At 40.7% G+C, this 27,469-nt stretch overlaps 1 protein-coding gene across 3 annotated transcripts in view; it reads right to left on the reverse strand.

Moving 5' to 3' along the window:
* Nucleotides 1–27,469, reverse strand: part of arhgef4 (Rho guanine nucleotide exchange factor (GEF) 4) — a 120,118-nt gene that overhangs the window by 25,567 nt on the left and 67,082 nt on the right. The window contains exon 1 of one of the 3 annotated variants that reach the window (XM_046370641.1): nucleotides 24,659–25,310. The exons of the other annotated variants lie outside the window; for them this stretch is intronic. Coding sequence (XP_046226597.1) covers nucleotides 24,659–24,923 — 265 coding nt within the window. The 5' untranslated portion in view covers nucleotides 24,924–25,310. Of the gene's footprint in view, nucleotides 1–24,658; nucleotides 25,311–27,469 lie in introns of those variants that run through there. 3 annotated transcript variants of the gene reach the window in all.

Consider the following 27,469-nt stretch of genomic DNA (forward strand, 5'->3'; position numbering starts at 1 on the left):
ACAAGATTGTTCAAAATCAATAATAATAGGAACATAAAGTATTCCATATAAGCAGCCTCATACCGTATTACTGTAATAAAAGGCTTTTACAAAGCAGTCTGTGATGGCAAAAAAAAAACCAAAAAAATGGCAGTCTGCTTAAGAGTAGTCAGTGTTTTCTACCATCACAGAAACATCCTTTTAAGTGAAGTGTCTGAACTCAGCATGCGGCTACCTGGCTGATGAGCTTAAAATACACTTGCTGCCACACCTTATCATAGGCGTCCCCTCGACTGTTTCGCAGACAGCTGTTGCCACGGAGGATGTATCCGTGGTGACAAGTCACCGTGGAGACAGAGGGAGATGAATGAAATGAAAAAGCACATATAGCCCTATGGGCATTATGGAAAAGATGTCCCTGGAAACAAGATGATTAAAGAGCACATAAGATGTAGTCGGGGAGGACATTAAAATTTTGTGAGGTTTTTGTTCTGCCATATCAAGTAGGAGCAATAAGCAACGAAAGGCATGGACCAAAAGCAGCATCATACACATCACAAAATACTACATTCTCACATCGTCATCACTTCCATTATTGGGACTGTGGAAGTTGCAGATGCTGTCCTCGTGGGGGCAGTGCAGGACACCCTGACTGCTGATGTGTGATGCTGGAGAAAGATGGAGAAGCTCCAGGTATTGACTGGCCTTTATTTATGTGCAGAGAGCTCCTGCAGTGTGTCTTACAGCAGCATGTGAAGGGGTAAAAGGAGCTGTACCACGTTCTCCAACAAGACACTGCTCTGCACCTTAACAACAAACACTCTGCTGCATATGAACACAAAAAATCATCCTTTACACTGAAATATTGTAATGAACAAGCTCATGCTTTCAATAAAATAAAAATGCAAGACTGTCTTACAGCTCAGACAAAAGCAAAATTTATCCAGTCCATCCAAAGAAATTCAGAGATTCTTGAAACAATCAGCAGTCATCACAGTCAGTCCGGACAACAGCGGCTCACTGCGAGGGCTGGACTAAACCGTAGATGAAAAGTTGCTATTGGGTCCCTACTGACCACCTCCAGAATTTTACTCCTATGCATTGTGTAAGCACAACGTCGCCTCCAAGTTCCTGTCGAGTAGAATGGACACAGCAGGCATACATGGTAGCTTCATAATATGTCCCGAGACTACCTGGTACTCAGTACACATTCATAGCTCGGTTGTGCTAATATTGTAATTGGTTCAAATTTTTCTGTGTGTCATTCTGACCTTTTAGGTAAGGTCTGAAAAATAACTAATTATAATAATAATTCTGAATTCATTAATATTAATAAACTGTACAGAAGGATATTTTCTCTAGTATTATTTATTTAAAGAAACACATATTTTTGGCTGCTCTCCATCCTGACAGGGTTAAAACACCAAGGTACACTGTATAAACAAAAGTACTGAGACACCTGACCATTACAACAACAAGGACATGGTGGTGTCACATTCTAAGTGCATGGACATTTGTGTGGAGTTTGTCCACCCTCTGCAGCTGTGTCAGTTTCCGTTCTTCTTCTTCTGGGAGGGCTTTCCACAAGACTTCGGAGTGTTACTGTGTTTTGTTTGTTTTTTTGCCTATTCATGCAGTGAAGAGCTTGAATACGTTTGTCTATATAGTGTATGTCAAATACTTTATTTCTTATTATTATGTATTCAGTTATGGCCTGCCATGTAGCTTGGACAATGAATGTAAAACTGATAAAGACTGTGGGATGTCGCAGTGACAAATGGATTCTTCCTCAGTCCCCCTATCATTCACAGGAAACACACACAATCAACATCACCTACAGCAGCAGCTCCATACAGGCCAGCATCCCACCCAAAGCAGCGAGTACAAACCACATTGCATTGTGTAATGTTTGCCTTTTACTTGGCTGCTCAGTCTGTCCTTGAAAAAAATTTCTGTGTGTCTCTGTGTGTTATGACTAAGATGCCGATGAGATCACAAAAGAGAACACTAAAAAAAGGTTGTGTCCTTTTTTTTGTGGAACCATGAGAAGCTGAAGCTGGGGCAAAGCTAGCTGTTAGTGTGTGAGTTTGGACTGCAGCATTTAATCATCCTGAGCCTCTGGATGTGGGTTAGCCATATTAGTGGATTAGATTTGACTGCATAGAGAATATTCAATACTCACCAGCAACGAGTGTGTGTATAGCTTTGTGTTTATGTGAATGTGTGTGAGGGTTTGTGGTTGGTTGAGGAACTCAAGCGTAATGGTTGCATTTTCATTAGATGTGTGTGCTGCTGGCATCAGCGTGGCACGTGGCTATTAGTAGCACGTGACTGGACAGCCTCATACAACTGGCTGCCCTCAACTACTTGGCCTGCTAACTGGGACGAGCGAGAGAGAGAGAGAGGAGGGTGGTGTGGGAGGTTGGTTTGAGATGGATGGAGTGGGCTACACATTAGACTAAAGTACTTTCAGAACTGTTTCCTGTTCTTGTATCTTTTCTTGTACATAAAGTCCTGTTGCTCCATATGTTAATGTGGACTATTCAAATCTCTGTAGCCTTTCTCACCATGAGGTACAATGGTTTATTGTAGGGAAAACATTAAATATTAGTTCTTTAGGAAATAGTTTGGTAGGGAGCTGGGTAAAATACATTACATGTGTCTCTCTGCAGCACGGTGTTACAGTACCATTGTCCCTATCCTTTATCATGGAAAGTGACAGATTTGAGTCGGGCACCTTGCCAAATGCTCCTTCAAGGTGACAGATGCCCAGAAGCCAGTGCCTCAGCTGCCACTTCACTATAGCTGGGTGCAGGCTACATATAGACTCACACACATTCATACACTTTCCTCTCTCTCAATAGATGGACTTGCTCTTCGGGTAAGGAGGAAAGGAGGAAAACGGTAAGGAGCCTGTTTGATATCTTTGGGCTTTAACGTCAAGCCTCAGCCAATGGAGGGGAATTAGAATTTTTTTTTTTTCTTTACATCCACTGGTTACAAGATCAACTCTCCGTTATTCTATGTGCACTGGAACGAAACAGTTTGGAACTGGAAAATAAGGTGGCTGAAAACTGGTTAAGGCAGATGGTCGCCCATCTTGAGCCGGGGTCTGCTCCGAGGTTTCTGCCTTCTAAAAGGCAGTTTTTCCTCGCCACTGTCGCCAAGTGCTTGCTCAAAGGGGAATGTTGGGCTCTTTGTATTACAATTTAATCAAAGAGTTTGGTCTAGACCTGCTCTAATTGGAAAGTGCCATGAGATAACTTTTGTTGTGAAATGGCGCTATATAAATAAACTGAATTGAACTGAACTGAATTGAAATACAATACAGAAAATTTTCATGAAGAGTGTAAATATGAAGAAAATATGTTTACTAAGAGAGTGAGTTGACAGAGGACAGAAAGAAAACTCAAACCTTCAGCAGAAACTGCACACACAGAGAAACCTTAACGAGATTCTTCAGTGTCAAAATGGCCCTTTGCCATGCTTGAATGCATAGTGGCCAATCATAGCAGTGGCCTGCTCCGATCAGGGTTTGACGACTATACAGCTGTGCTAGACAGCCTCTCGTGATCATTTCAGCTTTTTTTCATTTTCAGGCTGGTTTTGTGGATTTCAAGCTAAATGGCTTTTTGGTCGTGGAGCCACATAAACACAGGACGGATATCACATTAGCGTTACCTGACCTGACTGTCACTGTGTGCACTAAATGAACAATGGTTCAGATATGGGTTTGTTCCTTTGTAGAAACAATGAGATTACATACAGTCTACAGCTCTGTGCCATATGGTGATCATTTCAGGTTTTCTTCATTTTCAGGCTGGTTTTGTGGATTTCAAGCTACTTGTGGTTAAATGTTCAGTAATGGTGAAGGTCAATGCTCAGAAAAGTTGAGGAGTGTTGTTGTTGTTGTTTTATATTCATTAAATCAATCCTTGACTAACACACTTATGCAAGGCTAAAATATGCAACTAAATATATATTTTGTGTGCTGCTTTTGCTTTTTAATTATTGTATCGGTGAAAACCTACTCTGCTTTACAGGAACAGTGTTAAACCTGGGCCCTATGTTGACATTTTGACATGACACAGGCTACAGTGTAAGAGTTTTCGCCACTTACATCTATCTGGAAAGGGTCCTTGCAGAGATGGTAATACGAAAGAAACAGAGGGCCTCATACATGGTTTATGAAGATGTGCTACTTCATTCATTATGTTTTTGGGGAGATGTGTGACTGGCTGGAAGACAGTTAAGAGCTTGTCTGCTGTAGCTGGCCAAGTCCTGATTCAGAGAAAGGGGGATCAATGTGGATCATTACCCATTTCTCTATGTGTATTGATGTGTGCCAAAATGACTTTTTGGTCGTGGAGCCACATAAACACAGGATGGATATCACATTGGGGTTACCTGACTTGACTGTTACTGTGTGCACTAAATGAACAATGGTTCAGATATGGGTTTGTTCCTTTGTAGAAACAATGAGATTACATACAGTCTTATAGTTACAGCTCTGTGCCATATGGTGCAGTTCAGGAGCCTGACTGAATGTATCCCAGCGCTTGCTGAAATTCAAGGTGGACCTTTTATAAACTGTGTGTGAAAGAATTCAGCCTGCTAGGGCTGAGGGAGGATGACAGACAAGAGGTGTGAGGAGATAAAACACACACTCTGCAGTGCTGACAGGTATGAAGGTGCTACTGGAGGAAAATATACATTACGTTTCTGTAATACCTTGAAAACTTTAGAGAAAAAGAATTCTGAAACAGAAACAAATCTGTGTAAATATTTGTAAGCACATGTACTTATTTATTTGTCCTACTGTCAAAGTGAACATCAGTGAGAGCAAGTCACACAATGGAGTGTGGCTGTGCGTCTTCTGAGCTTTTACAACACTACAAACATCATCATCACACTTAGCACAGCCGGAGAAGAATTTGTTCAGACCGCTGAATATGAGCTCTATGAAAAACATTATAGCAAACTTTAAACTTTATTGTTTCAAGTATGCACACAAGAAATATAACAAGCCAAAAATGGTTTTTGGCTTTGGTATACAAAGTGATGCAATAGCCTGCCAATAACATCTTTAACTCAGGGACTGATGGAGATATTGCGCTTCTATAAGGATGACGGAAAAGCTTCGTGGACATATTGTGGACAGTTTGGGATAAACAATTTTGGAATCTTGAGGAAATATGAAAGGATAGCCAGAAAAGTACACGGACTGCCTATGCTTTAATAAGATGACAATATGGACTCATTCTTGACAGCTTACTTAACTATCTATCACACAATAACATCCATAACCCAACATTCCTTCTGAGCTTAAGTTTCCCTCACATTTTGATGTCACATGACAACCAGGTAAATTAACAACCTACATGAGATCTCAACCACTCTGACAAAGGCCTGGGCCTCCCCGCCAGTCAGTCAGAACCGGAGAAGCCTTTGCGGCTACAATATGTTCTCTGCCTTAAGAGTCTTCAAATATCCATGTGTGTGTGGGAAATAAAGTTCTATATTTGGCTATTCTTTTGATTTGTGTTTTTAGCCTGAGACAGTGGCCAAGACAAATTTCTGATTCCCCATAGATGTTCACTGAATGAAAAAAAAAACCAAAAACAAAAAACACAGCTGCAAGGTTCAGATTGTGACTGAAGAATGGAAAAAGATGGATAACCATTTAACATGTCGCACAGGGACATGGGATGGGACAACTGCAGAAGGCACTGGTGCAGCAGACACACTATGAAAATTCTGACAGTAAAATATGATTAAGAAAATCTGGGTGGCAGCTTTAAGATGGAGAGATGGTCTCTTTTCTGTCAATAACAAAAAGAATGACAAATGGAAGCAGCAGACGAGCATCTGTGTCAGCGTTTTCTCTGCCTCATTAGTGTGTCCTTCTGACAACTGATGGACACCAACATGGAAATGAACATTAAACCGGATGCAGAAATGATCCTAGTCCATAGGCTCAAGGGTATAGGCGGAAGGTTTACTGCACTCCTGCAATGTCATCCTCACTTGATTCATGGCTGTCTTTGCCAGACAGCTAACCTGCTCATGAGGTGGTATTAGCTGGCCTACTTATGTATCGCATTACTTCTTTCTCCAACATGTCTGTCGCAGGACACTATAGACTAAATTAACAAATTGCAATAAATCAGCAAATTGAAACAGGGGTATATCAGAAAACAGGAAGGCTTCTTACTAAAATATGATATACTCATAACAAACTGACAGGACACATGAGGACTAATGACCAATGACCTGTCTCTAACGTGTCCCTATTGTATATGTCTATATAATCTATACGTCTTTAGAGTTTATATAAAGTCTATTCAAATAAAGACCTTGTATTGGTTCTTTAAATCTGGTTCTGTGTGTTTTTATGTCTGCAACAAGATGCTGCAGATGTTTTATCAGTCTGTTGTGGCGAGCACCATCTTCTCTGCTGCAGTGTCCTGGGATGCGGGCATCAAGGCAAAGGATGCCAACAGACTGAACAAACTGATCAGGAAGGCAGAGTCTGTTGTTGGCTGGAGACTTGTCACCGTGGAGGAGGTGGTGGAGGAGAGGATGGTATCATGGACAGTCCCTCTCACCCCCTCCACAAAACACTGGACGAGCTAAAGAGCAGCTTCAGCAACAGACTCATTCAACCCCGCTGCTCTAAAGAACCATACAGGAAATCGTTCCTACCTACTGCCATCAGACTTTATAACTCACCTACCTCTGTCAGAGCCACGATTACACACCTGGACTAAATCTACCTCTCGCCTTTTGCACTCTGAAAAAATGGTATATTCTGATACTGTTTTACTATTATTTATTTTCATACAAGTGCCCTTTAGTGTATTTTATTCTATTTTTATTCCCAGTAATTCATGTCATTGTGTGTTTTACTGTATTGAAGTACACCGGACTGCTATGTCAACCTAATTTCCCCTCAGGGATGAATAAAGTCATCTATCTATCTATCTTCTGCCCTGTTAAAGGTTTTTTTAGGAGTTTTTCCTTAGTCGATGTGAGCTCACCTGCACATCTGCTTCTGATGAACTCGTCAACTCCACCTCCTTCTTGCTCCTTATAAGGATCAGTTCATTTCATCCACTCTCTGTCACAATGTGCAGTTACTGACTGTGGCCAATGATTCAGGCAGAGTATCTAGTGACTGAATTTCTGTTGTTTCTTTCTCCATGCTAATCCCCTGTTTCCAGGTACCTCAGGTTAGTCTCCTCGACTTCAACTTTAGAGCAAGGCACTTCTCCAGACCTACAACACACAGTCCCATCTCCCTATTTCCAGACCTTGGATCATATCTCATGAAGATAGGAGAGAGAGAGAGAGAGAGAGAGAGAGAGAGAGAGAGAGAGAGAGAGAGAGAGAGAGAGAGAGAGAGAGAGAGAGAGAGAGAGAGAGAGAGAGAGTCCTCAGTTGTCTCAATCATTGGTGCTTGGAGGTTTTGTTGCAGGTTTATCTCCTGACAGTCCATACGTCACGGGAAACATTCCAGTAAATGAATGATAAGGCTGACAAGTGAGGATTTCCAGGTCTCAGTGCATGCCTTGCATGATGAGTCAGAAGCATACATATATAAACACAGGAGGAAAGGGAGGATCTCTTTAACTAACTGGAAGAACACTGATTACACCGATCGTCTACTTGAGAGCTTGAATCCTTGAATTATTTCATTCTTAGACCCTTAACCTAAACCATACAAAATTCTAATTTCATTCTTAACTCTCAATCCAAATCCTAATCCTAAATCAAAGGCAAGTGAAAGAAGGAAGGAAAAACAAAATAAACTCATTTCATAGGATTATCCCAGTCTGTGCTACAAATATATCTGGTGATTGTAAAAAAATCAGCTCACGTATACTGTCCACAGTTTAATCAAATGTAACCTATCTTGAAGAGTTTGCACAGGAACCAAGCAACAACATTTGTTTAACTGCTTTAACAATGATCATCCACAAATAAGTGAACACCAGAGAACAACTCAAGAACATCATAAACATGAAGAACTAAAATGTTTCTGAATAATGCAACCACGCAATACAATTAGAAAACATGAATTCTCATCTATTGCATAAACAGCTCAATAATCCAGTGAACATCCACAATACTACTAGGAAAAAAACAAGCTACCATCCTTCAAATCAATAAACCACACAATAAAGGTCAAACAATAAATAAGACCATACCATGTACAATACCTATAAAAAGTATTCACTCCTTGGATGTTTTCCTCTTTTATTGGTTTTATAAATGGAATCATAGTCGACATAATTGGACTTTTTTGACAAAAATCACACACACACACACACACACACACACACTCTTTAATGTCAATATAAAAACAGATTTCTACAAAGTACTGTCAATTAATTAATAATATATAATGCATATTGAGTGACTGCATAAATATTCATCCCCTTTAAAGTGACTGACCTAATTCAATTGGTACTAGTAGTCTCACAGTTCATGAAATGGAAATCACCTGAGTGTAGTGAATGTGTCTCAAGTGATTGTAGTATAAAGACACCTGTGAGGAATTCCTGGTTCATCAGTGTTCCTGGCTACAAATTACATCATGAAAACAAAAGAACTCTCCAAGCAACTCAGAGAAAATGCCATTGAAAAGTATAAGTGAGAGGGATGGATACCAAAAAAAAAAAGTCCAAGTCACTGAACATCTGTTGGAGCTCAGTTAAATCCATCATTAAGAAATGGAAGGAAAATGGCACGTGTAAATCTGCCTAGAGCAGGCCATTCTCACAAACTGAGTGACCCTGCAGAAAGGAGACCAATGAGGGGCCACCAACATAGCTATGCTTCAGAGGCTGAGATGGGAAAGACTCAACCCACAGCAACTGTTGTCCAGGTTCTTCACCAGTCAACAGAATGCCACTGTTGAAGAAAACCCATATTAAATCATCACAAACACACCTTTCCCACTGTGAAGCGCGGTGGTGGCATTGCAGCAAGTCCTAGAAGGACTCTAAAGGTTGAGGGTAAAATAAATGCAGCAAAACACAGAGAAGTCCTTTAGGACAATCTTATTCATTCTGCAAGAGAACTGCAACTTGGGAGAGGATTATTTTTCAGCAAGACAATGACCCAAAGCATAACGTGAAAGCTACACAGAAGCCGTTTAAAGACAACAAAGTCAATGTTCTGGAGCGGTCTAGTCAAAGATCAGACCTCAATCCAATGGAGAATTTGTGGCTGGACTTGAAGTGGTTCGTTCTCACTCAATCCCTGTGCAACCTGACAGAGCCTGGGCAGTGTCCAGATGTGCAAGCCTGACTGAGACCTATCCACACAGAATGCTGTGATTGTGCCCAAAGGACTGACTTGAAAGGGGTGAATATTTATGCAATCTAAGTTATTGCACAAAAATTTTACATTGTATATTTTCAATTAATTGACATTATTTGCAGAAATCTGTTTTCACTTTGACATTTTTTTGCCAAAAGCCAAATTATATTGATTGCAACTAAAAGGGACATCCAAGTGGGTGAATACTTTTTACAGGTACTGTAATTTTTGGATTTTCATTTGAACCCTTTTCAGAAACAGGGTCTGAAGAATGAAAATCAGAAAGCATGTATACGGTTCTTATAATGTTCACACATTCACACAGTGCAGAAAAACAGGGTGAAGCAGTAACTAAGCACAGAGGACACAGATGCATGCTGCTGGGAAGGTAGCAGTCCCTGTTGTGCCCCAGAACTGGAGAGACCCCCATCCTGTCAGCCCTGAAAATTCCATCCAGAGGCAGAAGACTGGTGGGAAAGAGGAGTCTGGGATGACCCCTTAACTGCTCCTTTCCCCCAGGGCCCCAGATCATCCAACCCACTTTTAGATGACTGCAGTGGTGGTCTTTTGGGATATCATGAAATGAGTACATCACGCAGAACACATGCTTTATGCATGAAATAGAATAGAACAGGGTGCTAGGAAGTAATAGGGTATGGAAATTAGGGGACTTGATTGGCACCAGACTTTATTTTCAGCAAGTTTTGCAATTTACACAATAAACTCCTATATTAATGTTACAACCCTAAAAGTAAATAAATAAATAAATAAAAATTCAATCATTTGAAAAAAGAATTGTGTTTACTGAGAGGATTGTTCCTGAAGCCATGTAATAATCTCCTTCATATGATATGCTTGACAAGGTGGTGAACCTTGTCCCATTCTTGCTTTTTTATGTCACTAACTGTGTGTCCAGTTCTCCTCGTAGTTTTGTGTCTCTCCCTCCCTTTCTTTCTCTCTCTGTATCTTTCTGCAGGTCTCTCTCCATCCAGATCTACATGTTGAACTGCATCCGGCCCTCTGACAAACCCAGTGACAAACCCAATGTCTACTATCAACATCTGCCCATGTTGTTCTTCTATGTAGTGCTATTATAACTAACTTAAACAACATATCAGCTAAAAAACAAAGACATACAATACATAGTCTTCAAAATTCCAATTATAACAACCTGTCATGTTTGTCCTTTGTAATTTATGATGTTTATTGCATGTATGTTTCTCTCTCTCTCTCTCTCTTTCATCCTCTCTGTCCTGTCTACCTCTTCTCCCCCCCCTTCACCCAGCCGACTATCAGCAGGATGGTTCTCCCTTGTGAGTCGGGTCCTGCTCAAGGTTTCTTCCTGTTAAAAGGGAGTTTTTCCTTGCCACTGTCTGCTTGCTTGGGGGTTCAGGCTGTGGGTCTCTGTAAAGCATCTAGAGACAATTTTGATTGTATAAGGTGCAATATAAATAAATAAATTGAAATTGAAATTAAATGACTGAGCCTTTTGAGGATGCCCCTTTCAATCCCAATCATGACACTATCACCTGCTACCACTGAATGTGTTCATAAATGGGATATTCCAAACAGGTGTTTTTGAGCATTATATTATTTACATTATTATTATATTTTGGAAGTTTTTCATATATATTCAGAGCACATTATTGATGTATAGCCAAGTAAAATAGTCATGTTAATTTCCACTCCAAATGTGCATTGAGTTACCACCTGGTTGCCCATTCACAAAAATATTTATTTCCCTTTCTTTCGTCAGTGATAAACTACAAGCATTTTTTCCCCTCTCATACTACTTTATTTCCTCCTGTTGTTTTCTTGCCTAGTTGTACTGTGTTGTAGTGATGATGTCCTGTTCTCAGATTTCAGCAGCTAGTTTCAAAAATGTTAAAAAAAAAACTGAGAGAAATGTTGGGTTACAGGGTATAATTTTAATAAAGTGGAGTTATCATTTTCAGGTTCTATGTGGGTCCCAAAATAGCTACTTTAATGTGTTGTTTTCAAAAGGGACAAAATGGATTAGGGCAGAAGCCTGGAGGTAAAACAACTTTCATGTGTTAGTCTCATGTGAGGATTATGTGTGCTCTTATGTTTCTGGATGGTGAAGTGAATGAATAGAGCATAAGGCAGGTTGGAGTTTCTGACCTGCTGACAACACTGGCTGGATTATCTAAATGGAGCAGATTTCATCCACATTCAACTTAACCTCTCTGATGAGTGTGTGTTTGTGTGTGTATAGTCACGTTCACTGGGATTAAGAGGCCAGAGAAGAGTAATTACATCTGGTTAGTGACATTATCATAAAATACTGCAAATGATCCTCTCTTGCTATACAACGTGTTTTTTCCCCCCCAGTTGCACCCAGTGAGGAAAACACATATACTTTTCAGCCTTTTTTTCAGTGTCCCACTTTTGTGGCTGCTCCAACATATCTGGAGATTTTCCACACAAATAGACTGTTTAAGGCTTCATCGTGCCACACACAGAGAAATGTGGACTTCTGATCTTTTCTGATGAGGACTTCCAGGCTCTGACCAAGTGAAGTGAAGAGGAATGACATAGTGAAAGAAAGAGTGGATGATAGAGGGAGGAAGGGTCTGGGAAGGGAAGGGGGGGAGGGTACAGAGTGAGTGCAAGGAAGTGCCAGGCTGAGCCGAGTTATCCTCTGGCTCTGTGTTTATAGCCTTACATGGGCAGTGTAAGAAATCCAGTACATATACAATACAAGGACAGAAACACACTGACTGTCACTAAATGGAATGTCACACACACACACACACACACACACACACACACAACAACAACTTTCCTCCTCCTCCTGCTGCTGCTGCTGCACACCTTCGCCTGAATTATTATCAGAGAAAGGCTGGGAAGGAAAGGAGTGAAGAAGGGGGAAGTGGGCAAATGAGTAGGTCCCGTGCAACCGCCTGGCAAAAAGAGTTGTGGTTTAACAACATATTAAAATTTCAATTGGAAAACACATGAAAATATAAATTTACAGTTTTAATTGTTTTTCTTTGGTAAGTGACCATGTATACGAGGGATAATGCCCTCTGAGATCGAGAATCTGGGATGCACCGGCTACACCCTGGACTGGTCGTCAGTCAACGGCAACAAAAAACATGTCATTACAGTCCTAACAAACTTAAACTATTAGAACTATTTAGCATAAATGTTAACATGGTGGGATAATTATCATTGTCATGATTATATTTCTTAACCTCAATTACAGTGGTACAATTTGGACTTGTAAATTAATGTCATGAAATATTATGAGGCCAGTTTGATGGCAGGGATTAAGTATGCAGGTGACTTACTTATTGCTAATTTAAGCAAAGAGCGGGCAACTGCTAACTGTAGCTAGCTGCTCTTGGCTAGTTAATGTGATTAGCCATGAAGCATTTCTTCTCTTTATGCACAAAGAGTTAGACAAACTGAAATGATGCATAGAAAGATACTTCAGCATACTATTATGTCTATGCATCTATAATAAAAGATATGTTCTTCTATCCGTTATTCTTCCACACCTGTAGTTCAGGTGTGGCCTGCAGAAGCACCATCTGATTTGAGGTGATGCGGTGGCAGTTGGAAACATTTGTCAACCTGTTATTTAATTGCCAGCCTCTCTCCATCTTCCCTGACACCCCCTTGATTCTGTCTGTGTGTCTCTGCCTGACTGTCAATCAACACCAGTGTGAGCAGCCAGCATGCAGGGAGCTGTACCATCAAGCCTCACATGAAACCTGCTCACCCTCCTCTGCCCATCCCAGTGGTGACAGGCGAAGTGGCAACAAAGCAACAGAGTAATGGATGCAATGAAGAGGGTCACAGAAAGAGAAAGAATCAGAAAGTATCAGCTATAGCTGTTTTAAGCCCGGGGGGACTGGCATGCCTCGCCATCAGAGAAAATCTATTTAAAGGAGAAAGACTTCTCACTATCTGCCTGCCAATGAGAAAGCAGAGACAGGGAGGGTATTGCTTCTTGCTCCTCTCCTTTGTCTCCAACAAACACAAAGAGAAATAATTTTAGCTTTCTGTGTAATTGAGGTGCTGCCAAGCCAACCGCAGAGGAGTTGATTACACATGGTATGTTAAATGAAGTGTTTTAAAGCTGTGTTACATATACAATGACTGTGTCTCTTAGTGGCCTTAATGATACAAGGAGACCCAAACATCATAAACATACAAAAGAAAATCTACAAAGTGTTAAGACAGCGTTAGTCAAAAGACACTATCTCTTGGACAGTAATTGGTGTTTTGTCTAGTACAAGCTAGTAGTCTACCTGTGATTTGATTTGATAAAGTACATAATTAAAGTTCAACTTCTGAATGCTAGTTATGTTATGAGCATGGAAACTAGGGTTGGTATCCTACACAGTCCAGGTACTGGTCCAGTACTGTACCCATGTAGCCATACTTGTAATCTTAAAACGACTCCACACCCAAGACCGCTTTATGGCAGCGTAATGTTAGCCTCTCATCAGTTGAGCCGAGGTTGCCAGAGAAGAGGCAATGTCAGACCTTTTAGGATAAGTGACAATGAAAAAAGTAAAACAGACTGCCATCTATACACTGCTAAACTGTCAAGACTCCAGCAAGACGTGCAGACCTGCTGGAACAGCATTAACTCCGTCAGTTAGCGTGCTAACTGCTGGTAATGAGCCAGAAAGTCCAATTTTCATTGGCCATTCCCTGAAGCTAACAGCAGCGCACTGGCTGGACAGCAGGAGGTAACTGTGGCGTTGTCGGAGATAAAGTGAACTCGTCTATTAGATGCTAGAGGCATCACTTGGGTTCACTTTCATTAGCCAGTTGTTTTTTATTAGTTGAACTGTCAGTTTTGTGTTGAGCACTGACTGCTTCATCACTGAAGGTCTGAGAGCATTTAAGTGAAGTATCTAATTATAGTCATGACTTTGCCATGTTTTCAGGAGGCTGTTCATACTGCTACAGGCCAACAAAAACATTTATTTTAAATTAAAAATAAAAGTCTGGTCCTCACACTGTCTTCTTCTTTTCCTTTCGACTGTTCCTTTCAGGAGTCGCCACAGTGAATCATCTGCTTCCATCTCGCCCTATCCTCTGTATCCTCTTCCCTCACACCAACTACCTTCATGTCCTCCTTCACTACATCCATAAACCTCCTCTTTGGTTTTCCTCTAGACCTCCTGCCTGGCAGCTCTAACATCAGCATCCTTCGATCAATATATTCACTATCCCTCCTCTGAACATGTCCAAACCTTCTCAACCTGGCCCCTCTAACTTTATCTCTGAAACATTTCCCATGAGCTGTCCCTCTAATGCAGTGCTTCTCAATTATTTTCTATTTTCCCCCAGTACGACTGCGAGGAACCTCGGCGTTATCTTCAATCAGGACGTGTCATTTATTCATCACATTAAACAGATCTCTAAGACCGCCTTCTTTCACCTCCGTAATATCGCTAAGATTAGGAGCGTCCTCTCTCAGAGTGATGCTGAAAAACTTGTCCATGCTTTCGTTACTTCTAGGCTGGACTACTGCAACTCACTATTGTCAGGATGTCCAAATTACTCTATTAATAGCATGCAGCTGATCCAAAATGCAGCAGCTAGAGTTTTAACAGGAATCAGTAAAAGGGATCACATCTCCCCCATCGTAGCTTCTCTTCTCTGGCTTCCGGTAAAATTCAGAATAGACTTTAAAATTCTCCTACTTACATATAAGGCCCTAAATGGACTAGCCCCATCATACCTGCAGGATCTAATAGTCCCATATATTCCCAATAGATCACTCAGATCACAGAGTGCAGGTTTACTTGCAGTTCCCAGAATTCCTAAAAGTAGAACGGGAGGACGAGCCTTTAGCTATGAGGCACCCCTGCTGTGGAACCAGTTGCCAATCTGGGTTCGACTGGCAGACACCACCTCCACTTTTAAGGCCAGACTTAAAACCTTTCTGTTTAGTAAAGCATATAGTTAGCCTCAAACAAAGTGTGTAGGGCTGGTAGGCATAGTTACAGTCACTTCTTGATATATAGCCACAGGTAGAATAGGTCTGACTAATCTAAATCTAATCTAAACTTAATCTTTAAATCTCTATCATAGCTATGCTGCTATAGGCCTATGCTGCTGGGGGACACAATATGAAAGAATATCTTCTGTGCACCGACTATCGGCGGGGTGGTTCTCCCTTGCGGGCTGGGTCCTGCTCGGGGTCTCCTCAGCATTTCACCATACAGCATTTCATTATAATTTAATTATTATAATTTGAGTCTTGTGAAATGTTAAAATCATATTGAGGTGGTATGGAAAGTGAAACTGAATGGATGAATGACATGAAAATTTAAAATTTTGTTTTAGTTGAGATTTTGTTTTGTCTTTTTAGTAATGTCACTCTCATGTTGGTAACTGCTTTCCTGCCTGTACAACATCCATTGCACGTCTGCCCGTCCTGGGTGAGGGATCCCTCCTCTGTTGATCACCCTGAGGTTTCTTCCATTTTTTCCTGTTAAAGGTTTTTCTGGGAGTTTTTCCTTAGTCGATGTGAGGGTCGAAGGGCAGAGGATGTTGCTGATGTTATGTTAAGCCCTTTGAGACAAACTGCTTGTAAAAATGGGCTACTCAAATAAAGTTGTCTTGTCTTGTCTTGTCTGTTTCCTCCTCGATCCGCACGACACCTCATCCACTTGCCATCTTTTCATCAGCCATGCTTCTGGTGTTTGAAAGGGCAATGTGATGTGATTTACCTACAAGTCAAGTCAAGTCAAGTCAACTTTACACCCTAAAGGACTAAAATACAGTAGAAAGAACATGAAGTAAACCTGAGGTGCGTTTTGTTCACAATGCACAGGTTAAATGAACTGCTCTACATACTTGAGGTGAACTGTCATTTCAGAGTTTGTTTTCTGTGTTCACATATGCGCATAAAATGCTGACTAATCACTCTGAATTCATTTGGACAGCTGGAAGGGACCAAGTGTGAACACCCTTAAAATATGCATGGGTAGTCCAACATTGTTCAAGAACAAAAGTTTTCAATGCCAAAAACCAACACTGATTGCCTGTGACTTTTGATGCCTCAGGGAAAACTGCAAGTATAAAGGATATCACTAGATAGGCTTGGGAACACTTTGGAAAAACATTGTCAGTGAACAGTTTGTCGTTACACCTATTAGACTCAGAATCAGTTTTACATACAAGGAATTTGTCTTGTTATCTACAAATGCAAGTAAACAATCTACCATATTCATACCATAAGTTAAGAATCTACTACTGAAAGTGAAAGCCATATTCAGTATCAACAACATCCAGAAACACTGCAGACCTTTCAGGGCCCGTGCTCATCTGAGATGGGCTGATGGAAATGGAGAAGTATACTGTGATAAGACACATCTGTGTTTTAAATTCATTTTGGAAATCATGTGTTCTCTGGACCAAAAAGGAAGCGAAACATCCAGATTATTACCAAGTTCAACGGCTAGCATCAACAGTATAATGGTACAAGGGTGTGTTAATGGCCATGACATGGATAACTTACACATCTATGAAGGCATTAATCCTGAAAGTTACATGCAGGTTTGACAGCAACATTTGCTGACATCCAGATGATTCATATTCAAGAACACAAATGCTTATTCCATCATGACGATGCCAAGCTACATTCTGCACTTTACAGCAACATAGCCTCAGCAAACCAAGGCTGGCTAATGGCGTAAAACAATGCACGATCACTGAAATTACACTACCAAGCACATGAGTACCTACATGTTAATGACACACACTCAGAAGGGGCGAAAAACATGAACACCGCACTGATTAACATTATCAATTAAATTACACATGACAATATGAAATGGCAGTTCACCCTTGTGTTGCAACAATCCACTTTCAACAAAGTACTCATAAATTTGAAAAGGAAGAACAAACACACCAATGTTTCAGTTCTAATTCACTGTTTAATCAATCATCACTGAAAGAACAACCACTGGAGACTATTGATTTGTGCAAAAGCCTCTCACTACAGTTACTAAATGACATCCCATGACCCTGAACAACAACCACCACAGTAGTTGATCTCTTTTATGGAACACACCATGCTCCTCTGACATGATGTAATGGGGTTTCTGGAGACAACAATGCCATTAAGCAGAGTTAATTGCTCCCAGTACTTTAGACAGTCCTTCCATTTTGATACTCAGGCTCACTGCATGAACAATTCAACGCTGTTTTGTGCAGATCATTTGGACACTGGAAGAAAATGTTGTGCAGTGTTTCTCATTTCTTCATTCAGGTCTTCAGAGTGATTCCCTGTGTGAAGTCTGTCAATGTTTGAGCTTCAAAAGCACAACTAAATTTTGAATAACCAACATTCTCTTTTTCTCAAGCTGCTTGGCAGAGGTACTATTAAAAACTATTAAGCTCATTATCAGAAATCATTATTTTGATAAATAGATAGACAGATAGATAGATACTGTACTCATCCTGAAGGGAAATTTGCAGTGTTTAATTGGAAGATTCCAGGTGATTATGCATGTAGATGATAGTGTCAAACATTCCATTAATGGAGGGGGTTACAGAGTGATGTTTCTTCTCCTCACAAATAAGGTAAGGCTGAGTACAGACACCAGCTCACAGAGAGTACATTAACCAGACAAAAGTTTCATTGTTTCATGATATTTTTTTGCCTCAAGCAGCATGGGATCAAAGGTTTACTAAGAGATGAGTTAGCATCTATGTATTTTCCCCAATGGGAACTGGATCCAAATGAAAGCAGATCTCTGAACCAAACCATAAGCCTGTCCTAAATATGGTTGGGTGTTAGTGTGGATTTTAGATTTGATTACCTTGAATTCTGCGTCCTGACTGATGTTATCATGGGATTTGAATTGGCAAATCAACAAAATGAAACCAAAAAATGTTGAAAAAAAAAAGAACAGCAAAATGTCAAAAATGTAAAAAAACCTCAAATATTTTTGATACATTTTATTGCTGTCATTGACATACTTTATAACAACCTGTCATGTTTGTAATTTATGATGTTTATTGCATGTATGTCTCTCTCTCTCTCTCTCTTTCATCCTCTCTGTCCTGTCTACCTCTTCTCCCCCCCCTTCACCCAGCCGACTATCAGCAGGATAGTTCTCCCTTGCGAGCCGGGTCCTGCTCAAGGTTTCTTCCTGTTAAAAGGGAGTTTTTCCTTGCCACTGTCTGCTTGCTCAGGGGTTCAGGCTGTGGGTCTCTGTAAAGCATCTAGAGACAATTTTGATTGTATAAGGTGCTATATAAATAAATTGAAATTGAATACTATGTCTGGCACTTCAATTGTTTCCAGCACTAATATAATAAAAGCTGATGGATGATGGCTTTGCTATTTTTATCAACTTCACTCAACATAGTGTGACCACACAAACAAACAATTGTTTTGCTAATTTTGATATTATCCAAGTTTTCTGAATTATACATTTATTTGCAAGCAGTGAACAAGCTTCTTTCCCCAAACAGTGACATGAAAGCTTTTATTTTAACCTTTTATTATTATTTTTTTTTTTGGTTATTCTCTACCAATACAGACTGTGGCTGAGCTGCAGTAAAGGACTAGATGAAAAAGTATTTCAAAATAGATAAAACTAAGGAAATCATTGCAGTAGTTATGTTCTTTATTTCCTCTGTCCCTATCTCAACTAAGAAACTTGAGTATAGGTAGAACATGAAGATGCCTCAGGCTGTGTGGTTGTTCCACAGCGACCTATTTCCCAGAGAGCCCCGTGTCTCCCATTTTTTTGTGATGGATGCTTTCAGACATCCTTCCCTCCTCCACTCACCATTTACTGCCCCACAGATGAGGACAACTGGCAGTGTGTGTGTGTGTTTGTGTGTGTTTGAGTGTATGTGTTTGGGTTACACAGTGTGCTGCACAGTTGCTGGCAGGCCTTGCTTTAATTCAACGGCCCACACAGAGACAAGCATTAAGACAAGCATGGCTCACTCATAGACGTGTTTAAATATTTGACCTACGTGACATCAAACCGTATTTTCATTGAGGTCGTGCAAGAGGTGGAAGTGGTATGAATAATGGTGGTTTGTGGTCAGACATGACAAAGCCCTATAGGTGACAGGAAGCACCAATGGTGGGAGAAAGCAGAGTCATCCTGTATGATGGTAAAATGATGAGAATAAATTCTAACAAGGGGTGAGGAGTCAAAGTTCAGGATAGAAATCTACTCACAATATAAGGTGAAAAGTGAGCAGGAATGCCTGTCTAGATACTTACTTAACAGCATTTGTGGTCTGGGCCTGTTAGTCCTGTTTGGTTTAGGCTTGGTTTCAGTGAAGAGAAATTTCAAAACTGTGTCGTACAGTGATATTTCAGATAACGGTGCACTCCCAGCTTTGAGTCAACAGTCTGCATTTGTCTCTTTCCTCTTTTTCACATGACATGTGTCCTCACACATTGCTTTCCCACTCTGTTGTGGAAGAATCTGACTGACCTTCACAGAGTCCTCATTCATTCCCATCCAACGCATTTGGAATAAACTGGAACACTGAGAGCCAGATCATATCATCCAACATTGATGCTAGACCTCACTAATACTCTTGTTTCTGAATGGGAGCAAATCCCAGATCAAGCTGTCACTGTGCTCTTGTTTATCCATTGCCCAAAAGTAGTTTTCATTCAGAAATAATAAAGGTTATAGACAGGAGTAACCAGCATTACACTGATGAGACTGGGTTCGTGGAATGCTAAATTGTGCCAAGTAACTGCCTGTTAATAGAGCCATGAAATAAGTGACATATTTATTTTGACATATTTTGTCATCCAACAAAATTCGTGCTCTGCATTTAACCCACCCAAGTGACGTGCACACACACACAGCAAACCCGGGGCAGTGGGCGACCGCGTGCAGCGCCCGGGGGGCAGTGGGGGTTAGGTACCTTGCTCAAGGGTACCTCAGCCATGGACACCGGGACGGGGAATCGAACCAGCGATCCACCGGTTACGGGTCCGACACCCTAACCGCTGATCCACGACTGCCCCACAAATGTTAACGCCCGAACAGGGATAAATCTAGCATTATGAAATAAAAGTGCATGAATATGGCAATTGCTGTGAAATAAATGTAGCCTTATGAAAAACATCATTTAATAATATAATAAATGCATTTATTCATTTATTTGAATGATTTGAATAAAACCGCTCTCCATAGCCTGTCCTATGATGGTGCCTGTTTTTCTCCCCTCACTGCTTACTGCTAAAGCTGCAAACTAACATCATGCTAGTGACTCAGTATTGGTGGAATAAAACCGACTGTGTCAGACATTTCATCATCATTATCGCAACTATAAAAACAACATATGTAACTAACAGAGACTGGATTAGTGGACATTAGGGCTGCACAATATATCAAAAATTTATCTTCATCTCGATATTAACATATGTGATAGTGATATCGCAAAAGAGTGACTGAACTGCGATAATTTCACGTTCAAAGCAAGCCCCTGGGGACTAATAAAGTTTTTTTATTTGAATTGAATTAGACAGAGGAGTTCAAGAAAGCTAGCATTAGCCACTGCAAAAAAAAAGTTAACATCGGGATCAGTAGCAGCTAACAGTCCAACAGACATCCATTTCTTCTCCCTTGTGAGTTTTGCAAGCGTTACACCTTATGAAAAACATCCAAGTGCTACAAAGAAATAAGGGAGGCCATCACACGTTATTTGGTAAAGGACAAGAACACAGTGAGTAAAGAGGGCTTTGTAAGTCTGATAAACAAGTTGGACCCAAGATACCAAATTCCAACACGGAATTATTTTTCCCAAGTCGCCATTCCAAAAATGTACGATACGTGTCAGAAGACGGTGAAAGATGAGCTGAGTCAAGTTGAGAACTGATAAACTAATGAGTCATTTCATTTAATGAACTGCTAATGCACAAAACTGGTGGGATTTCTGGGTCAGTTGTGCTTTATTTCAATAAAATTGGCTTGTTAGAATGTAAATAAGCCTTTTCATTTTTTTTTTTGCTCAGTGTTCATTCACTCTTCACCTGTCAACAGAGTAAACCTAAAGCAGAAATACAGTTGAACTAAACTTCAACATTTGTTTATATATCGTAAATCATATCGCCATCGCAATATTTAAATGTGTTATCGCATATCGCAGGTTTTCCCGATATCGTGCAGCCCTAGTGGACATAACTCCTTCCTTCTCTCTTTGTGCCTTTTCATGCTGTTTTGGGTTGAAGTGTTGATTATGAACTTTTCTGCTGGGACTGTCACATGGTAAAGTTTTTTTTTAAATGCTGCTAAATAATTTGATTTTAGTAAATCTTAATAATGAGTGGATTTATAACGAGTAGTTTGCAAAAAGTTCAACTCGAACTTTAAGTAGTATTTGACACTCAAACCTTTGGCCAACTGCCTTATCATATTAGCTTTGCATTATTATTTTTGTTATAACAATGCTTTACCAAAGAAGCAGCAGTGCCAAGAGAACTTTCTTCTTCTTAAAGCTTCTTGCAAATTAATTTTGGTGTTCCAGCTTCTCATGTGACTGAGCACAACATTTGCGGTAGGGCAGCCAGGATTTATGTGTTGGCTGTTGAATCCAGAGGCAGGGCTAGCAGAACAGAAGCTGTGTTGATCATTTTGCAACCCCTTGTTGCCAATGGAATAAATACCACTGAAACATTATTTAGTGCTCATCATAATCCAACATGGGACTAACAACAAAGATCTGAAAGGCTAAAGGGAAATAGTATTTTCTGATAACCCAGGAGTGATAGAAAATAGTTAAAAACTAAAAAACACTTGCACCCACTGAGCCAAGCATTGTGTGTATGTATGTTCCTATCTGCCACAGTGTTGTGCAGGAGACAGACATCCTCTTGTCACTTTGCCAACACCAATAGAGGGACTTCTCATTTTCTCCAGCTCCCTCACAAAAAAAAAAAAAAAAATCCTCCGACCTAAATCAGATTAAACTTCTCTTCTAATCTCCATCAGTGGAAATTTCACCTCCTAACTGCCCTTCACTCCCTCTCCTATCTGTCAAGGGCAAAAAGCAAGAAAAAAAGAGCATTAGTTAAGTGTATCTGGACCAACAAGTCTTCCAAACTAAGGGTCTTCCAAAATGACCCATAATGGATGTATCCTTTTCTAATGCCCTCATCAGCAGGAAGATGTCATTTGGCAGTATTTATTCATATGAGATTTTTCTGCTCCGCCATCACTATGAGTACCGTTTAGTTAATTTAGGCAGCTATGGGTCACAGTCTACTTCAGAGAAAGTGTTCGATGGAAAATCTAACAAAGCCTGAGAAGCCTTCCCCCACATCTTTCTGAAGAAGGAATTGGCTGCATTCAGTTATTTTCGTAGCTTTGAGCATGGCTGTTTGAAACAGGTGTAGACACTTGCCTTTGAACACTGTTGTATGATACATCTTCCATTTGTTTAATACCTACTCAACCATTAAAAACACTTGGTCAGGATCAGGGACACCAACAGTCAACCAGTGTGGTGTGTGTGTGTGTGTGTGTGTGCACTATGTGCCCACAATAGTGTTTTGTGAGTGTATATGTAAGAAAAAAGAGAAAGTTGCTACTCAGAGAGAAAGTGAGAAAGAGGCAGCATTAGGCCAAGGACACATCTATATACACACTGCATACCGTATGTGACTTCACACATTTCTTTACATGTAGGCTCCAGAATCCTTCCAAGTGTGTGTAATATTGTTCATACTTAGCATGTTAGCACATATGCTTGTTCATCCTCCTCCCTCTGAGCAACAAACACTGCTTAACGTTCCAATGGGAATATTCAGTGTTTTATCCAACCTTCCTCCCACTCTACTGTACTGTACTGTTCATCCTTCCTCCCCCATCCACCCCTCCTCTCTGAAATGTACACACTCCATCCTTTACAAGTTAAAAAACGACAGCTCATCACACACAAACACACACACACAGCCTGACTGACGAAGCCTGCAACAACAACAACAGGGATTCGGGCTAAAGCTAATGTGGTGCCATTTCAATAAGGCAGATCCTGGCTAAATGCCACAGCGTTAAGAACAAACATGTCTCACCTACGCTGACTTTGCTGCTTCAAGCTTCACATTTTACAGCTGTACTAAGTCCTGAGCAGACGTCCACTTTCTCTTCTTCCTGGTGCACAACGTTGCAGTGAATGCAGTCCCACGACAACAACAGAAAAACTGGGTGACAAGTAATGCTGGCAAGAGGAAAGCACTTGTATATCAATTATGAGATGCAAATGAATATTACTATGCAGGTATATAAACAAACAACCTGGATGCTAACCAAAAGATGCCTCTATAAGACAATAAAAGACTACCAGGAGCGCAGCTGGTGTCCATAAAAAGAACTGCTGATGATGACGCTGAAATGTCCCCACAGCCAAGAGTCACAGTGACTATGTCTACTGACCTGAGGTGTACGTATCAGGCCTTATTCATCAGCTTAGCAAACATATATATTTATGAATGTAAGAATTTATTTTTTAATACCTCTCTAAATCTCTAAAATAGTTTTTTCACTGTTTTCAAACAACTTATAGACCAATAAGTATTGACAATAATTGCTAGTTGCAACTCTAATCCAAACATGTGAAAGACATGTGAACAATTTCCCAGTTAAAATCAAATGTGTTAGTATCTGACTTTTATTTTAGCTTTAAGTTGTTAAACGGCTGCTGGTGTATACAGATATTTATAGTTTCACTGGCCATGTAATTCTCTTCTCTTTCTGTCATCTCTGTGCTCTCACTTTCAAATTATCAGCCTGAAAATATCACATATCATATCATTTGGAAGCACTGACTTGAAAAAAAAATTCAAATGATATCTAGTTCAGGTCCTGAGAGTTGGTCAGTCAGATTCTTTTGAGGCTCACGAGCACAACTTTAGCAAAGCAGCATACGTGTGTCCATTGTGTAGCGTATAACTCATGTGTGTAGCAGATAAACGCACCGACAAATCAGTAAAAAGAAGAGCGTGCTGTCAAAGGCGAAACCAGTGGTATTTTCTGGCTCTTTCTGCTTGTCGAGAAAACCAAGCAACCAGTCCACCCAAACACATCAACACAGCACCTACCCTGTCAGCGGGTGTCAGCTAAACGGCTGGCGTGACGCACACACACACGCATACACTGTACTTATAACCCAACCCTGAATAACACTAACCTTCTGGCAGTGTGTCAGCATGCTGGTGTGCATTTGTAGCCACATACAGAGCATTGTGCACGCTCACATGCATAAAAACAAAGACTTTATACTGGCAGGCTGCAAATTACATACTGCAATTGTGATTACATGAAGCTGAGCTCTGCACAGACCTGCATCGTGTGTGCGGGGCACTTACCTGTGGTGGAATGCAGACTCTCCAAGCTCCAATAGCGAGACAGGACCCCTCTCAGAGTGCCGCCCAAGCTACCTCCTCCTCCACCTCCACCCATACATCCACCCACCCCTAGACCTCCGTCCACCATGCTGTCCACCCCTCCGACTATCGGGCTTCCTCCGTCCGAGTCAGACCCAGGCGACAGCCCCGAACTGCCACTGCCACTGCTGCCACAGCTGCCCCCAGGCAGGGGCACGCCCCCCTCTGAGCCCTGCTGGGTCCGCATCCCAATTTGGATGCACAACAACAAGGGAGGGAGCAGTGAGGAGGCAAGTGTCAATGTAGAGGAGGCGAGGTGGCTGAGCAGGTGGTTTATTCCCCCAGCAGGGAGAGAGAGAGAGAGCACAGAAGAGGAGGAGGAAGGGAAGAAGGAGGTGGCCTCCTGGCTCTTATCTGCTGCACTATTTGCTGAGGTAAGCTTCAGCTGTCAACTTGCTTCTTCCGTCTTCCATACACGAAAAAGGAGAGCTGTAGCAGCGCTCCTCTTCCCTCTTCACCTCTCTGCCTTCTCATACAGTGGAAGCCTACTCTCTCTCTGCTCCTGTTTCTCTGAGTCTCTCTACCCATTTGCACACTGCTTCATTTCCTCATATTAACTCACATTCTCTCCCTCTCTCTCTCTCTCTCTCTCTCCCTCTTGGCTGACATCAGTGGGGGTCCTGCAGGGGGGTTTGTAAGCATCGACCTTGTCATTTGCCCGCTAGCTACAGAGTGGACAGCTCGTTGCAGGATGCATTTAGGTGGAGACTGAAAACAGCAATCCCTCCCTCAGTCCACCCCCTCTGCCCTCCCAACACAACAAACACACACACACACATGCACACACGCCCACACATGGACACACACACACACACACACACACACACACACACACACAGTAAGTTAAAGAGCAGATTTTCAGATTAAATTGTGGGTAATTTCAGGTCTGTGATTGTAATAAATGAGGTATAGAATTATATAATTATATAATGTCCAATATCTAGAATCTATATAATTCATATAATATGGCTTATTATGGTTTCACAGGAATCCACTATGGAGGCTGGTCCCAAAGTTCTTGCAAAATCAAATCATCAGTGGTTAGCAACATTCAGCATCTTTTAGCTAATGTTTAACATATTCACAAACACCATTAATGATTCAAATTTAAATGACAAATAAAGAAATAACTGTTGCTCCTGTGCTCGTTTCAAATGTATTGCTGTCAATCAAATGCAAATTAAATGTATTGTCTGTTGTCCTTTAAGCATATGGGAAAAAAAGTGATCAATTTAAGTTTCATTTACATTTTACACAGCATCACAACTTTTTTTTTGGATTCTGGGTTGTATAATGCCATATCCTTATTCATTTTTAAGGAATAAATTAACACAGTAAAAAACCTTTTTTTTTTTACGGCCCTCCTGACCACACCAGACAGTGATGACATCATTTCTGAGGGAGAGGAGAAGTTAAATATAAGGATGCAACTGATGAATATTTATCATCAGTTATCTGTCATTTAGTTACTATCTAATCTATTCAATGTTTGGTCAAATGTCATATCAAAAGAGTGAAAAATTGTGCCATTTGGGCCTGTCCAAATTCTTTTTGCTTATTTAAAGGGACATAATCTGGGATAGCATCAACAATCAGCCTGACCACACCTTATTGGAATACATAAAAAGGCACAAGTGCTACTTACATAACATGGGCATGAAAATGACTGTCCAACTGACTGTGTCAACTGGAAACTAGTAATGACACTTATGCTGAGTGTGCAGCACTTTGCACTGGGCAGGAGCCAGAGTCCATAGAGTTTAATGTCATAGAAGGCTATGAAAATTTTCAGCTGCTATTCAGTCACCTTTTAAAGGATCAGCTCTGAGCTACGACTTGCCTCCACCCAAATACGATGGAGGCAAAGGAAAGTCTGTGTTGCCCACAGCATTGAAACATGACATTAAAAAAAATAAGAGCAACATTACTTTACAGTACCTGGATCATCCACACATTTTCTCTGGGACTACTTTCTTACAAATATGCTTTCTTGCAAGAAATACTTATCACACAATACAAACAATCCTAAATTTACCACTTCAAAACAAGACTAAAGTAAATCTTATTACTGGATGATCCCTCAGTTCCTTGTGTTTAGTCCTATTTTAACTGTGTGTTACACTTTGCCTACAACAATGCAGTACAGTATTTTTTTTCCTCGGTCAGCCCAAACACATAATACAGATTGCCTGGGATGAAAATGTCACAGTGATAGGAACAGCAGCAGATGGAGTGAAGCCAAAAAGGCAGACTGTGGCACCATGACAGAGATATTAGAAATGAGCTGTGGCACAGCACACACACACAAATGAAAAAACATGCATGTCCACACACTAAGAAATCCTTCTGCCCTTAAATCAAAAACTGAAATTCTGGGAAACATGCAGAACTGAAGTGATGATACTTATTATGCAGCAAAAGAAAACCAATTATTAGATTTCATAACTTCCTTTACACCTCATTAAATCAAATATTTCACACTGCATACATTTAATTTCCCCTCTATACAGTTTTAATTGTGCCATACTTCAAATGTACTCCAAAGCTGGCGTTGCCTATGAACCTCTGTCTTGGCTGAGCCACGGCCATCAAGCGACGGTAAAGCCACACACGCCTGCTGCTAACACTGTGTGACTTAACAGTTGCCTGAACTGCCAGTATCAGGGTACCATTACTAAGGGATTTTGGCCTATTAAAAGTGCCTTAAAAAAAGATAACATGAGAAAAGAGAAA

The sequence above is a fragment of the Scatophagus argus genome, chromosome 18 (genome assembly GCF_020382885.2).
Source record: "Scatophagus argus isolate fScaArg1 chromosome 18, fScaArg1.pri, whole genome shotgun sequence".
Taxonomy (NCBI): Eukaryota; Metazoa; Chordata; class Actinopteri; family Scatophagidae; genus Scatophagus; species Scatophagus argus.